Raw genomic sequence first — 16,179 nt, forward strand, 5'->3', positions numbered from 1 at the left:
AGCTTAGCTACAGTTAGCTAACTGATCTTGGCTAACAGAAAGCTATCGTTAGCCAGATAACATTTCCACTTATCATTTCAACTTTTATCTCTTTTCACTCTCAGCTGTTGGACAAAGGGGATATCTCTCTCTACAGTTTAAAGTGTCTGATGTGTCGACACACATAAAGTCAGCAGATTAGTCATTAAGAAATGCTCACACATGCATATATAATCACACACACACACTCTCTCACACACACACACACACTCAGTCAGGTCAGTGAGCTGTAATGTGGAGCAGAGCAGATGTAGGGCAGAACAAACAGCGTCACGCACACACACACATCACTGACTCTGTGTGCGTGTGCCGGGCTGTCGGCCAATAGTACAGCTGGATGAGTGGATCATGTGACTGGAATCAGGAAGTATCTGCACACGTTATATCGAGCGAACAGCAGAAGCTTCTAATCTGATTTTTATAGAGATTATACAGCGGGAACGAGGGAGTAATGGATTACATCTAACTGAGTAATCAGGATACAAAAAGAATCAGATTGCAGTTATATTTAGTGAAAATGTTGATTATTAGCAGGATTAAAGTCATAATGAGATAAAATCATCGATCGAGCTGATGAGATATAAAAGACCACTCTCACCAGACTCAGACTTTAAATCCCTCGTTAGGTTCAGTGAGGACGGCTGTAAAACGCAGTGTTTCTACAATATCTGCTGATACATCGACGACCTTAAAGTCCAGATCAAATGTCTTACTGATTCTCCAATTTCAACGTAAAATCTACAAAAATCTACAGTCAGTTTTAGTTCAGTAACGACAGAATAAAAACATTCATATTAATAATAATCTCACTTCAGTTCTGTTTTAAATCTTATTTTATTTCTGTGTGAAAACGAAGTCTGTATGCTTCAAACTGAAAATAAACTGTGTGGCTCCATTTACCCACAATGCATTGCTGTATACAGTAATTCAAACAACATCAACATATAAATCTTTAAATAAAAGAAAAGAACAGTTTTTAATACAGTGATTCACCAACGTCACTCACAGAACGACGGCCGTGTGCAACCCGTCGCTGTCGTCTTCTACTCGTCTCACAAATGTGCAAAAACACCAAAAAACATCCGTTAAACATTGTGACAGAAACTCAGTTACTTAAAGTTACAACAACCAACACAAAATGTGTGAAACAGATACTGATATTGATCAGCTGATCGGTCTGAAAACAGCTCGTCCTCCATATAATAAATAAAAGTGTATTTTAACAGTGTCGCGCTAATTAGGTCTAATTTTGTTTATTTGTGAGTCCATAAATGTTAGTTTGATAAACATACAGTAAAATCTATTTATTTATTCTATGTTTCCTCATTTGTGTCCGCGAGACTTAAATCCAGACATTAAGTCACAGATATAAAAACGTAGATACGGCGTTCTCCATTTGACTGCACGGCCGCCATATTGGAGAGGTCAAGATCCGTTAGTTACCAACACTGAGAGATTCAGACTGAACCACTGTAACTCTCTTCATTGTGAACACATTCTCATTAGAGTTGGTTTGTTATAAAGTTGAGAAACTGAACCTGATGCTGGGATTTATTCAGTCACTGAGAGAGTAACAGTGGCTTTTATAGTTCAGTCTGAATCTCTGTGTTCAACTTGCTTATATTGACCTCTGCAATTTGGTCAGATGTAAAGCAGCGATCAATGAGGTTTCTACCTTTCTGTATCTCAGTACAACGCGTTGTCATTTGTCTGTGACGCGAATGTTTCATTATGTATATTTTCAGTGCTTCAATTTCATCATTTAAAGGGATAGTTCTGGTGTTTCTGAGTGCGGTTGTATGAGGTACTTATACATAGCGCCCCCTCCAGTGTGGAGATGGACATAGCCGTGAAAATGTTCTAAATATTTTTAATAATAATAATATATATTTTTAGGAGCCCTCTAAAGGATAAACACTAACAGTATGCAATATAAACTCGATCAACTCATTTATTACTAGCTGCCTTAAATCAGCAGTTTCTCTATGGGAGTTTTGTTTTGCAACTACCACAACGCTAACTAAACTAGTGATACTACGACTTCACTCATCGCTGACTGGATCCGATTTATTCTATAAAGTTATTTGTTTGGAAATATGTTTTTATATAATTACATTATTATTATTATTATTATTATTATTGTTATACATTGCTCCACTTCCTGTTTGCTCCTGCAGGTAACACACTGACTGTGTACCTCATACAAACCCACTTCAAAAATACCAGAACATTATTTAAATAATGTGTTACAGGAGCCTCCGAGCAGGTTAATGTGACCACGTTTATGTTACAGCCGTAAGTGATCAGTGAAGTGAAGTGAAGTGAAGACATTTTCTTTATTTCTTATTGACATTATTGCTTATTATCTCTTGGGTGGTGAACAAACTCCCTGATTTTTGTTGTAGGTTGATTAATCTGGTCAATATGGGGCTACAACTAAAGCAGAGACAATTCATAAGATCTTTTTAACAAGGGCTGAGCGAGTGTCCAGTACAGATAATGTGTCAATATCTGTATGTAAATATAGCAACTTTTATTGAAAACACTTCTGTAATTAGTTATCTTAAACTGCTCTAAAGATCCATACTGTAAATAGTTTTCTCATAAATATAGCAACTTCTGATCAACCCGAAGTCATTTCAGGCTTAAACTTTGACGTAGCCCCGCCCATTAACGTTTAAGTTGAGTACAGTTAATGTTGTTGCAGATAATGGTACTCGCTCATCCCTAGTTTCAACAGAAATGTCACACAAGCAGACTTAATACATATTAGCAAATAAATCAGGTAATAAATATTTAAACTCTCAATAAGTGTGCCATTACTTAAAAAGAACCCCCCCCACCGTGCCCGTAGGAAACATAGTGCTCTTCAGTGCCTTTACTTTGAAAAAGTCTCCCATTGTAGAAATGTTGACATCTTTGCTCGGAAAAAAACAAAACCCCAAATATCCAAAAAACCTCATGGGGGTAAAAAGTCTTTGAAATATTCGGAGAGGCATTTCGCTTCACTTTCAGCAAAAAGAGACAAAAAAGAAAAGCGTGCAGCACCGTTGGGGAAGGTGAAGGGAAGCGCCTCTCCTCCATTAAAATCTGCTCAAATTAAACGTGACATCTTTTGTGGCATCAAACGGGCAGCAGAAGAGAGAGGGCGTCTAGTGCACTGTGGAGGATTAAAGTCATTAAACCTCCTGGGAAGAACTGTATCGCTGGTTTCACAATAATCCACATTGCTTAAGTGTTCAGGTGCATCCTTCCGTCCGATTAAAAGATGAAAAAATGTTTGAGGAATTAAAAATTATGAAAATTCTGTCTTTTGTGCATCAGCATGCTAAGAAACACTGCTACTCTCATGGAGAAAATTCAATAAATATTTCTAGAAAAGAATCCTTGTCAAGGCGTCTCGGACTCGTCGTCGTCCTCAGGTGACGTCGGCGAGGTGGGTGTGTCGTCCTCGTCTGCTGCCGTGGTCGCCGTGGGCAACCCAGCCGCTGCCGCTATAGTCGTCATCTTCTCGTAGGTCTTCCTGCGCTGCCGCCGCAGTGTCTGGCTCTGCAGCTCCTTCACCTCCTGCAGGACCTCCTGTGCCTCCTTCCACGACGACACAGCCTCCTCCAGGAGACGCTCAGCCTCTGCTCGCCTGTTCTCCACCTCCAGGTCCTCCTCCGACAGCAGGGAGGGAAGCGAAGAGGGCGGAGGTGGAGACGAGCTGTGTTTTTCGGGGGTTTTGGGCTGCGAGGACTCAAAGGATCCAGAAAGACTTGGGGAGTTCTTCTGGCTCAGGCAGGGTGACTCCTTGCTGCTCCCCAGACTTGGGGAGTCGGTTTCGCTGATTTGTGGTGAATCAGATCCTTTGAGCTGAGAGGAGTCGGATCCTCTGATGCATGGAGGTGACTTCTGCTGAGGAAAGTTGGCACAAGAGGAGCTGGATGATCCCTTGAGTTTTGGCGAGTGGACTGCTTCGGACCTCTTCGTCTGAGGAGAGTCAGTGGTGGTCAGTCGAGGAGAGTCGTTTGCTTTAGCGGCAGGTGAATGGGATCCTCTGGAGCGAGGCGAGTCGGCCCCTTTGGAGCGATTCCTCTTTGCTTTGGATCGTGGAGACTCTCTCCCTCTCAGACGAGGAGAGTCTTTACCCCGGAGACGAGGAGAGTCGCTGCTCCTGCTCCTTGGAGATCCAGACGACCTGCTGAGGAGGACAACAAAAATCAGTTAAACTTGGATCCCGTTTAAAAAATCAGGCAGGCCTGTGTTTCCATCTTCACAAACTCATGTTGTACAAACGAGCGTTTTGCCCACAGGTGTGAAAGCAGGCAGGTTGAACTTCTTTTCCAGGTTTCTTTTTCGATTCTTACTACTACTTTTGTCACTTTTTAAGTGCAACATCATAAATGTAATTCGAGAAGCGAATGGGTATATTCTAGTACCCATTGGTGAGGACTCGTATAGCTCTGTTCCAGTTCACACGTCTGGTTTTGACCAAAAAGAAATTTGGTCCCAGTTGGAACCAAAATATATCAGTTTTTCTTTGGGCGCCAAAGTGGGTGTGTCATATTCTACAGGTTGCTGTGCAGCGCCCCCTGTTGGTGACACATCCTTGATTTCAATGGTTCCACTCAAAACTGGTGGAAACATGTTCTGGTATTTGAATGGAACCAGTTCAAGAACCAGAGTTAATTTGGAGAGAAAACTCTGATAGCTATTACTGTGACTCCAATGTGAAATCCAAATGCCCATATTAACTTTAAGTAATCCACCAAGTGTTCAGTGTGAAGGACAGAAAGACGATCTCATGTCCTCCCTTGACTTAATTTGGAGAGATTAAAAGTGCACATACTTAGGAGGAAAATAATAAAACCAACCTGGAGTGAGGAGAGTCTGAGCCCCTGAGGTGGTGGAGGCGAGGGGAGTCGATGCCCTTCAGATAAGTTGAGCTGCCTGCTTGTTCTCTCTCTGCTTTTGCCTTCTGCAGCTCCTGTGAATCACACATTAGTCCTAATTATATTTTATTTGATTCTGGTTAATGAGCTAGGCTCAATGAACACATGGACGAGGTACCTGCAGTCTCATCTCCTCCAGCAGCTCCTGAGCTCTCTGCATCCTCTGGGCGATCAGGCTCTGCAGCTGACCAACCGGCTGCACTGAAGCTCCACCCCCCGCCTCCTCTTCAGTTGGACATCGACGCAGAGCGGAGCGCAATTCAGAGCGAATCATCGCCGGTCTGAAGAATGGGATGGAGGAGGAGGGTAAGGACGAAAGGAGGAAAGAAAAACAGAGAAAGACATTGAACCTTTACAAGCAGAAATTAACCTTAAAGATCCATCCATCCCTCCCTCCATTCATCATCCATCCATCCCTCCCTCCATCCCTCTTCTTTTACATCTGGACTGGACTGTCAACCATCTCCAAAAAAAGCCAATTGGGGTTGTGCAAGTATTGGATCAGGATGCCTTCTGGATGAGGAAGACCCTAGACAGATCCAGAACATACAGTAGGGATTGCATATCCCATCAAGTCTGGGAATGTCTTGGGATCACCCAGAAGAAGCAGGAAGACACAACTAGAGCTACCTTGCTTGGTCTGATGGATGGATGGACAATGGATCCATTAGTTTTCAACTGTTGTTCTCAAGTGTATTAGACCTACCTTAGGACAAATATTTAAGGTTACTGTATGTTGATGGAGATGCTCGTGTGAATGTGGTGTGTCAGATAAGGAGCTGTGTTCAGGTGTACCTGGAGGACAGGACTTCATCCATGGAGGCACAGCGACTCCGGCCCTGCATGCTGAACCTCTTCCCCGGCTGCGGTGTCCGAGACTGAGCCTGAAGGACCTGAAAGGTAACATTTGATTTAAGGCTGCTGTTCGTACCTGTGATTCAATGGAAATGTTTGCATATTAATGTCTTACATTGATGACACAAGGACAAAGGTTAGAGTTATAGTGCCCAAATCCCATAGAAATATTGTGTGTCTCTCCACCAAAACAAAAATCTAAAATTTGGTTGAATAAACCAGAGATTCTCCAATGAGGTTCTGGGATAAAGATTCAGGCTCAAGTTGGATTAGGGAGCATTCGCATGGCGAGCTGTAGTCCAGGACCTGTTGAAGGTTGGGTCTTTAGATTCAGGTCTCCAATTTAATCTCGTACAAAACTCTAGGACTTCCATGTGTGCTTTCGGCTACGTACATTACATAGATAAAACTATGATCTAAAAGGATCACAATGCTAGACTTTACCGACCTGCACCTGCTGAGTCTTGTGGACCTTGGAGGCCTCCAAGTGAGACTGTTTGCCCCAGGAACGCTCACTCCCCCTGGGCAGACTGCCGGTTTTTACTTTGGGTTCCTTCGAGGTCACCCGCAGCTTTGACACATCTGTGTCGGCTCGCTGACGAACTCCAACACCCCGAGATCCGACAACCTGTCCACACGACATTTGCAGGTCGGCTTGGAAGCTGTTCTCCCAGGATTCCTGCGAGTCGCCTTCGTAGTCCGGAGAGAAACCATCTTCTTCAGCAACCAGGTCAAGGGTCAGCATGCCATGGGAAGAGGTGGACGCCTGAGGGGAATGAACAAAATGATTATTAAAGATAATAATGTCTTGTTTTAAAAAGGCTTTGATTAAGAAAAAGAGATGCCGGTACCACAGCCATGAGGTGTCCTCTCGTCGGCAGCCGGCGGCCATGAGGAATCTTGGCCCGGTCTCTAGTGGGATGAACCAGTGCACTGTCCTCCTCGATGGTCACCTGGACAGACACGTACAAACTGACTCTGGTGCTGTCTGAAGAACATTTATATTTAACTCACTTTAAAAAGAATCCATCCAACAATGCACTTCTGCGGAGGTCAGTAACCTTTTTTAAATCTTAATCAGTCTCATCAAGGTAAATAAATGTTGACCAACATCCATACCTCGTCTAAAATGCGGTTCTTGGCTTTGATGATTGCCACGTTGAGGGCGTTGACCCATGATTCCTTTTCCTCCGGACTCACAGCCAGAAACAAAAGGTTGGGAGCCTGAAAAAAGACAAAACCTTTACTTTAATGTTTGGTTAGCGATAAAGATACAGCACCTGTCCACGGTTAACCAGACAAAAACAAACTGACAGAAATGTTCATCTGTTGACCATTTTGAAGGTCAAGCAAGTAGTTTCTCACCATAGGGGATGGTAACGCGAGGGGTATTCACTTGGTTGCCATTTGCAATGTCATTGCTAGAGGCCACTAAATCCTCAACACTGGTCCTTTAGTTTAAATGTGCTGGAATGATTTAAAACAGACTTCTGTAATGTCATGAAAGTCGTTGTCATTGTAGCTGACAGATTACATGTTTTTTAATATTCTTAAGAAATACTTAATAACTGCGGTTGTTTAAATATCAATGAAACTGTTTAGTTAATTTCACACTTATAAAATAAAACAAAGACATTTTATACAGAATCAACTCAAGAATAATGTCTTTATATTCTCTATTAATCTATAATATATATTATGTATTATATTATATTATATATTCTCTGTTCAGGCCTGTGTCTGTAACAGAGAGAGAGTGGGTGAGAGAGGCAGACTAACATGTGAAAGTGTTTGCAGAGATTATTATGCTGTAAACTCGTCCTCTGGCGGACTAATGGGATTCTGAGGATTAAATCTTTCCAGAGGAGAATAAAACCAGCACAGCTCGGCCAATGGCTGCAGTCGAGGCTCGGTGGGTGAAATACAATCTAATCCACCAATCCTGAGACGGCCGAAGGAGGAAATCCACCAATGCAGCGAAAGAGTGAGTCAGGCTGGGCAGAGTAATCTCTGAGCACAGAGGACACGAGAGGAGGAAGACAGAAACAGTGAAAACGGACAGAAACAGAGTGAAGGAAGGAGGACTTTAATACGGATGCCTCTATGTGACGTACACGAACACAGATCCGATATTTCTATACAGTTGTTATTAATGTCTTCCACCGGGTCGGATTCCCTTGAAATCAATGAAATGAGGCAATACAAACACTACCACTGTTGTCCACATGGGGGCGACAATATCAACAAGCTGCTTTAAGTACAGTCCTGTGCTAATGTAGCTAATGTAGCTAATGTTTTTGTTAATGTTTAGTGTGCCTAATCCCGAACCAGTTCTTTGGGTTTTGACAACCAAACAACTTCCAGCGCAGCACCAACACTTTATAGACCCCGAACAACAGGGGCGAGTTGTGGCCAGCCAGATATTTATTTATTATTATTTAGTTCATTAGCTGTTTACCACGTAGAACACTGAGCTAGCTAATATGTCACATCAGTGTTATTGATATTTAACCATCCATTACAACCACCATCATTCTGCTGCAGGTCAACGAGACTGACAGGAGGTCAGTTCCTGAGTATCATGTGACTCACGGTGTTTCCTGGCTGCCGGCAGCGCAGCAGGGTGAAGCGGCTGTGGTTCTTCTTGCTGCGACTCTTCGCTTTCCTCAGCTCCTCCGAACGCTCATAATCAGCCAAGTCAAACACTTCCTGTGCCTTCCGCTCATCTTTCACCTGTAAACACACAAAACACACAAAACACGTTCGTTACAGGTGTTTTATTCTGTTTCTGTCCACTTTGAATGAAGTAAAATGAGTGTTTTTGTGTCTGGAGTCTGGTGGAGAGTGGAATACTTACCCGCTGTTTGTGGTTTAAACTAAAGGTCTTTCTCTGATAGGGATCCTTTCATAAATGCTGTCAGACCACCCGACGAATTGACTCAAATCACAATCTTCTGTACGACTGTCATAGTGTGTCTTATACAGAACTTCCACACTAAAAGCAATCCGGGTTCAAGGACGCCGCGAAGCGGGGTGAGGGGTGGCGAGACGCGTGCCGAGCGCGCGCGCGAGGTGGCGCGGAGTGAGAGGGGTTTGTTTGAATCTCTCAGGAGAAGGTGCGCGCGCGCGTTGTGGGGGGGAGAGGGGGGGCTGTTCTTTTTAGAATCCCCTGGATAAGGTAACAAACGAGCAAAAACTTCAGAGCGCTAACTTGTTAGTCCTGACAGATGCTTTTAGTATGATGGTTTCCAATAACGAAATCCACATCATAAACCCTACGTGAAAAAAAGGTGGATACAAAACGATCAACCTTATAGGACAACTACTAGGTCACGCAAAAGGTTGGACTAGATACGACATAACTAGTCACGAACCTCTCTATGGTGTAGCAAACCTAAAGAATGAGGCGATTCAAACCCCAAAAATGCTTTAGTGACCGTGAACCAAAATAGGCTTCTTCCACATTAATCTCAAATTAAGCTTATCAGATAGTTAGGTATACATCATCACTGAAACACACGCCTTCACTCATAGATCCAGGATAGACAACAAACGTATCACACCTTCTCTTCCCAAATTAATTCCTGTGTACCCCACTTCCGCGCCACAACAAAAAAACCCGAACAAATACCCATAGTTGGAGTGTAAAGCCATAAACGACAACTAACCTGTTAGGCGGAACAAACCAACTGTGAGTGGCACCTACAGAGCCACGATTGATTTTGGCACAGCTGCATGGATCATCAAAACAGATGTTGCGGCCTTATTAAGAATGAGATTCAACGCCTTTTCACAGATATATGTTAACTCATTATTGAGATCTTGAATAGAGCGTCAGATTGAACTCTCCGACACCAAGACACACGCATAGTTGGAGATCCGAAGTCAATTCTATGTAATCCTTTAAAAGATGAATGTTTTAATATTTGTTTTTTTCGCTCCCTAAACCTTCCCAAAACCCCCTTGGAAAAACATGCTGAATGTTGGGTTTTGAGCCTCATTGTTGGCAGCACATATCGTAATAAAGTTCTACACTGCGGAAGGGCTCTCGTTACAGAAAAGAGGAAAGTCGGTGGTGTGCTGTTGGTGGCAGGGCTGCCTACAGCATTATGGGAGGGAAATGAGCAAATGCATTATGGATGTTCTTCCATTGTTTTCGTTGAAAAGTCAAAAAAACCTTGGCAAGTGTTTGATGATTGGGCGATCACCACAAGACTGCAGCTCTTCCTCAACATCTCCTGAAACACAATCAACAATCTCAACAATCAATTGGTTGGCAGCGGCAATTCAGGGTTCTTCCTGGCTTCACAAGGCCCCAGACATTGTGCGTTTTCCCACTTTTCCATTTGGCGGCTTTGGGCTTGAATCAACTTCATCTTCTGCACCGGCGAGGCGCGCGGCATCAACACAACCCTTGACATCCATTTCAGAACCCTCCGGCGACAAACTGACGTCTACAACGACAAGAGGTATAATATATTAAAGTAAACATCAGTCAGATCTTGTTTGTGAGTTCGCTTTTGAGGTTGTATAGTTTCTGTGTTTATGTGTCCAGTTTCAGAGCATCTCTGTGCAGGTCAATGGGGACAGAGATCAGAGGTAAAATCTGGGTCCGAAGGGTCGTTCACTGTGTGTGCTGCATGGCTGGGCTGACCCCAAAACCCCTGTGGTAACATTCCAAAGACAGCCTATTCCCCTTCTACAAAGGTAAAGTATTTTTGATGTTGTTGTGGTGATTGCACCCTAAATTTTAACAAGACTAAACCAGGTGTGCCACAATCTACACACCAATTAACTGACCTGTATGGCAGGTTTCTTTGTGAAAAGTGACAAAAATAAAGTATATTAAACTAGACCAGCAGATATCAATAAATAGGCATTGGTTTTGAGTGGTGCTGTCATGAAAACACATATTTCACCACAATAAGCCTTGCCACCAAAAGAAACCAAAGGCCAGGGCTGCTTCTGCTGGCGAGAAGAATTAACGAATAAATTTTGTGGTTCTTCGGACAAGGCTCCCAACAATAGCTCTCCTGTTTGCAGTAAATAATAACAAATATTGCTTAATATTCTTTGTAAAACTGACTGATAAAAACAGTTTATAAATGAGGATTGTGGGACAGAGGTGTAAGAGTCCGTGCTTATTAGCTAAAATGCTAACCATTTGCTCCAGCAATGATAACCATGTGATGTTTAGCAGGTATCATTCTTCTCAATGTTTCAACCTCTTAGTTTTCAGGTCGTCTCCACATGGCTAACATTTGTGCTAAAAAATTAAAGCAACTAAAAAAAGACACAAAAGTGGCAGCCTGAGGCTCCATGGACACGTCAATTCAAGTTTCGTAGTATTTAGGTCGTAACCAAAACAATCGCTACGAACCCAAGTTGAATTTGAACCAGCAAATGATGGGCACCCAGACGGGCATCACCAAAAGTTATCAAGGATTCCAGCATCTGGGAACCGTTAATGTTCAGTACAAAAATCAGGAATCCTCCAAGCAAGGTTTTGGAGTGTACTTATTAGTCTGGAGCGAAGTGGGACCAACCCAGCACACAAACCAACCAACACCAAAAAACAAATAATATTCCAGTTGGTAGAGACACAGGACTCGAGGCCCTCTGAGGTTGCCAAACTCTGTGGACATCTCTGCCCTCCCTCTGGCTTCTCTCCAGAGTGCAGATACGTGGCGGTGGACCTGGCAGGTCAGCGGCCCTGTCATCACATCGTCTCCGCTGGAGTTTTCTACTCCGTTTCCTGCATATCGCTGCTGATGTGTCGTACGAACGACTTTTGGAGGGAGGATGTCGGAGCAGTTCAGGAGTTGGCGGGAATCTTTTCAGGCAAATTTTCACCTCCCATATCTCTTTTAGGCCCCGAGAGGTTGGATCCTCTCGTCAGGACTTCTGTGACCGTTTAAATGCAGCAAGCTGGCTATCGACGTTAGCAGCCCAGGAAGTAAACTAGATTTAATCAAGACTGTTCTCTCCCTGACAGATGAGACTCCCAACAGGTCTGCGTGGACAAGAAAGTTAAAATGCCGTCATACGGCCCCACCCCAGTATGGGTGACGTCCCACCACTGTGAAGAAAATCAAAAAATACATAGCCACACTTGATTCCAAATTAACAGCACAGACACTGTGAATTTTTCAACTTCTACCAATACAACTGCCAAGTGCAGGTAGCAACCTGAATACATTTTTGCCACTGAGGTGCAGTTTATGTGTGTAAGAGTGATTCAAAATCAAAAGGAATCGCTGGAATAAATAACGTGATTTAAAAATTGATGCATTAAACCACCGGCAAAAGTTTAATCACCCAAACTTTTTTTGGTAACCTGATTAAGTATATACAGAGATCGCTTAGTTCGCACTTCTTCAAATGTGACAAGATTTGCTTGCTTTTTTTTTTGCATTTATGTTGTTGCAAAAATAAGACAAATGCTTTGGGTTCAGACTGTTGTTCCAGACCAACAAAGATTAAAAGACTAATTATAGACTACTAAAATTATGAAGCAGATTAACTCTTGATGGAACGTGTAATAATTGTTAGTTACAGTCCTACAGTCAAGCCGATCTAATTTGAAAGTAAGCTCCGTAACAATAAATACAACTGTTGACCAAAGCTTATAGAGTGATATGGTTTGCGTTCAGCTCTTCTTACACGGCCGCTAAACATCCGGCTGCCACTGGTAAAACTAAGACTTTTTTAATTTTAATCCACATGGCAAGTTTAATCAGATAATTTTGCTCTACATTTTCTTGCATTGTATTATGTTTTGTCCCACTGAACTTCGCTGTTTCCAACCCAGTTACAGCGCGTTGTACTTCCTGACATAGGTGGAGCACGGCTGTCCCATAAGCTGGCTGCGATGCTTTTTGGATTCTTACCTACAGAATCCAAGTACTTAACTTAAGTTTTTATTATCACCTGTACTGCAGCTATTGAGCCAAGCCCTTTAAAGGGCGGCCGAAGAATGAATCTTAATTGTAAGCACACAGAGGCCACATCTGCAACGCCTGCAAAGAAAAAAATAATTGTCCGTTCGTCATTATTCCTCAGTTATGCTCCATGTTTCCATCCTGTCCAGCTAGTTTTTGAGCTTTCTCCGCCTGCAGTCTGGTTTCTGTTCTGTCTCCTTTAAACTGCAGAAAAGAAATACCGCAAAGTCGACGTGAGGCCAGAGGGGGATGGACCCGGAGATGCTTCATAATACGAAAAAAACGACAGAGAGAGAAAGAAAAGAGTTTACACGTTTGAGCAAGGCAGCTGAGAGGTATTAAAGCCTCACCACGTTTATGGTCCAATCCAAAGTTTGGAATAAGCCGTCCCATTCATGGTGGGAAAGGTTTTTGACCTTGAGGTTTTAAAGGGAAAATCCAGCAGATTTTAGCACCCATAAATCTGTTTACAGGTGAAAACCAAAACCGTTAAAGAAAAGAGAAAAAACTCCCCAAAATTCAGTCCCGCATAGTTTAGCAAGTCTTTTATAATGTTTCAAAACAACCTAAGCTTTATCAACCATGTATAAGGTGGATTTAGAAGATAATCAGCTTAAAATTTAGCTTTACAGACTTTAAGTACCTACTAAAAGTTGTATAAAATTTGACTCAAAGTGATGTCACCTTTTGGAACAAAATAAAGATTAAAAATTTTAAAAATTAATTTTCTAGTAACTCCCTGTCCGTCTATAAACAGCCCTGTTGGCTAAAGTGTTTTATTACGTTTCAGAGGCTGTTGGCCTGCAAACCCCGACCCCTGGTCTGAAGAGTCCCTGTGGCACATCCTTTTGAAGATAGGTCCTAGTTCAAAGTTGATGGGAGGCTACGTCTTTATTCTTCTTCTCCCCTCCCTCCTCCACAGAGATAATTGTCTCTTTGGCCCTTCATTTCATCTGCTGGCGCTGAATGTGCTTTCCTCCCTTATGCAGGATTTGTGTTCTCCCCCAGAGATGGTAATTTTGTACAGTCACTTTTTAATAAAAACCTTCCCACTTCACCACCCTCCTCTCTGTTTACCTTATAGGCAATTCAGATTGGCAGTACGTTGTGTGTTTTTATTTCATGTTTTCCCCAGAAAAACATAGCTCGCGCATCAAGTTGGAGCAGAGTGCTGGAGACTGCAGTCGAGGATTAAAGCTCCCTGTTCTAAGTTGTTCTGTAATAGATATTGCACCCAAATTATGCTGGCAACTGACGTTTGGCATTACAGTTTAAAGGTATTACTTTACTTATCCAGACATGTCAGTCGCGCAGGTCCTCTCTTGTGGGCTTTCTAAATCCAACAAATTTAATGTGCCTTCCATCATAGTCTACTAAGTCATACTAAGCCTGTTTTAGAAAATGCTCCTGTTTCTCGCAAGGCAGACCAAAGGGCTTATGGTGCAAAACTTCAGAAATCATCATCGAACAGAATACTTACCTCCACCCACTGATCTCCCCAGGGCTATCGAGACGAAATGTAGAAGTTTAATGTTGGGCGAATAAAAGTTGATTGTGATGAAAAAATTTACGACCTAATGAACTGTAATTCAACGTGTGTTTTGGGTGTGTCGTTAACAAACCTGCACTCACCCCTGCCACCAAAGTATGGGCTAAACCAAGTGATTTTAGTGTTTAAATATTTGTCCATGAAATATTCGGGGCACTTTCTTGTAGTGCCCTCGAACACTGAGTGGCATTAAGGTAATGTGAGATTACCCAAACCCAGGAGTGGCCCCCAACCGCAATTTTGAGTTTGAGCCGCCAAGTTCTGACAAGACAGTGGAAACGTGCACAGTAATAATAGTCGGTGAAAATAAATAAATAATAAACAGATCCGGGTTCTATATCTGTGTAGGGATCTAACAGCGGCAGACGTATGAAGGGCAAAACGAACACATGGAGAAGTGAAACCCTAGTTGTCTTATGAAAATCACGGAAACCAAAAGAATGGACAGACAACAAACACCAAAAGACAACTTTACTTTGATTTTAACTATATGTTTCCATCCTCCAATTCCTCTCACTCCTCACACTCTCTCTTATCTTCAACTCTTCGTCCTCTCCTCAGCACACGGTGGTGACAGTACCAGGTGATCATCACCGCTCCATCTGACATAATCCTGAAGTCGTCGCTCCTCTTGTTTTCTGACTTCCTGGCAGACCCCAAAAAAACAAGGGTTGATCTCAGCACCGCAAAGCCTGCCAGCATAGTGGAACCACACACCAACACCACACACACAGCACACACACACACACTCTCCGACACACCACACCACACACACCACACAACACACACACACACAGGGCACACACAGCACACCACCCCAACACACCAGCAGTGACACATTTTCCGTGCGAAATTTCACCACGATTTGTACGCACCCTGTGCTCATCTCATCCTCAGAGCAGTCGTTAACATCATTCATCCGGTTTTCTGTCTTGATAATGTTGATATTTGGACTCGTACTATAAAAGTTTTTATTGAAAATTGCTGGCTTTGAATTTAGCAGCAAGTTACTAAAACTGTTTTTGCAATTGTTTAATTGTGTTCTAGTTGTCATGCATTTCAGCAATAAAATGATAGCAGGTGTTTACCGATAAGGCTTCCTGAGCAAAAAAAGTATCACTTCTGTTGTTTGGATTAGTTGACCAACTATGAAAACAGCCGGGAAACGTCGATGGAATGCGAGTTCAATAATAACTATCTTTCCAAAAAAAAAGCCCTAAAGCTTACACAAGTGTTTCCCAGTCCTAGGACATCGAGATTAAAAAACAGACAATTATAGAAAATGTCTTGTACATCCAGATGAATTCAAGATTGATGTAAAAACCCAGTTCTCCAAGTAATGGTTAGCGATAAAATGAAAAGAGACAAAAGACTCTCCCTAGTTTCCATACCCCTGACAAACTGTGATATGTTGGTATTCCTTGATAATTACCTATTCAACAAGTTGTCTCACGAATTAAACTAAAAACGATCTTGATTCAAGGGCAAGCTTTCAGCTTTCCAGAAACAGAATATACATGTAAAACTCTACCAAACTGAATAAAATCCCTACAGCGTATCAAGGATCTTTGCATGTAACCTTGTGGGGTCATTCCTGGTTTAAGCTGATCAGTTTACTGCCGGCCTGGGCTTTTTGTCATGAATCTCCATGGCTTTGGCAGATGGCCCTAAAAATGGCAAGCTTTAAGATGACATCTGACAAGTTTCAATTATGTTAGCGCAGCCTCCAGTCTGTTTAACCGGCGGCGCCTTTTGTTCCTCCGGAAACCGCCAGCAACAAAATCTTTGTTCCGACATCTTGTTACTCCAGGGGAATGGTTGATCCCAATACAACACACCGTGCAGCTGCGTGCCGGTTCAG

The 16,179-nt window shown here is 42.7% G+C and overlaps 1 protein-coding gene across 1 annotated transcript; it reads right to left on the reverse strand.

Annotated features, from left to right (window-relative positions):
* Positions 1-3,422: 3,422 nt before the first annotated feature.
* Positions 3,423-8,561, reverse strand: plekho1a (pleckstrin homology domain containing, family O member 1a; the record flags this gene model as incomplete). The annotated part of the gene is given in 8 exon segments (XM_035681506.1): positions 3,423-4,222; positions 4,896-5,008; positions 5,092-5,254; positions 5,769-5,866; positions 6,283-6,594; positions 6,680-6,781; positions 6,948-7,052; positions 8,421-8,561. Coding segments are annotated over 6 exon segments (1,488 nt in total). The 3' UTR covers positions 3,423-3,429.
* Between the last annotated feature and the right edge of the window lie 7,618 nt (positions 8,562-16,179).

This window comes from Morone saxatilis, unplaced genomic scaffold (assembly GCF_004916995.1).
Source record: "Morone saxatilis isolate NCDOM2014 unplaced genomic scaffold, NCSU_SB_2.0 Contig9, whole genome shotgun sequence".
Classification (NCBI taxonomy): Eukaryota; Metazoa; Chordata; class Actinopteri; family Moronidae; genus Morone; species Morone saxatilis.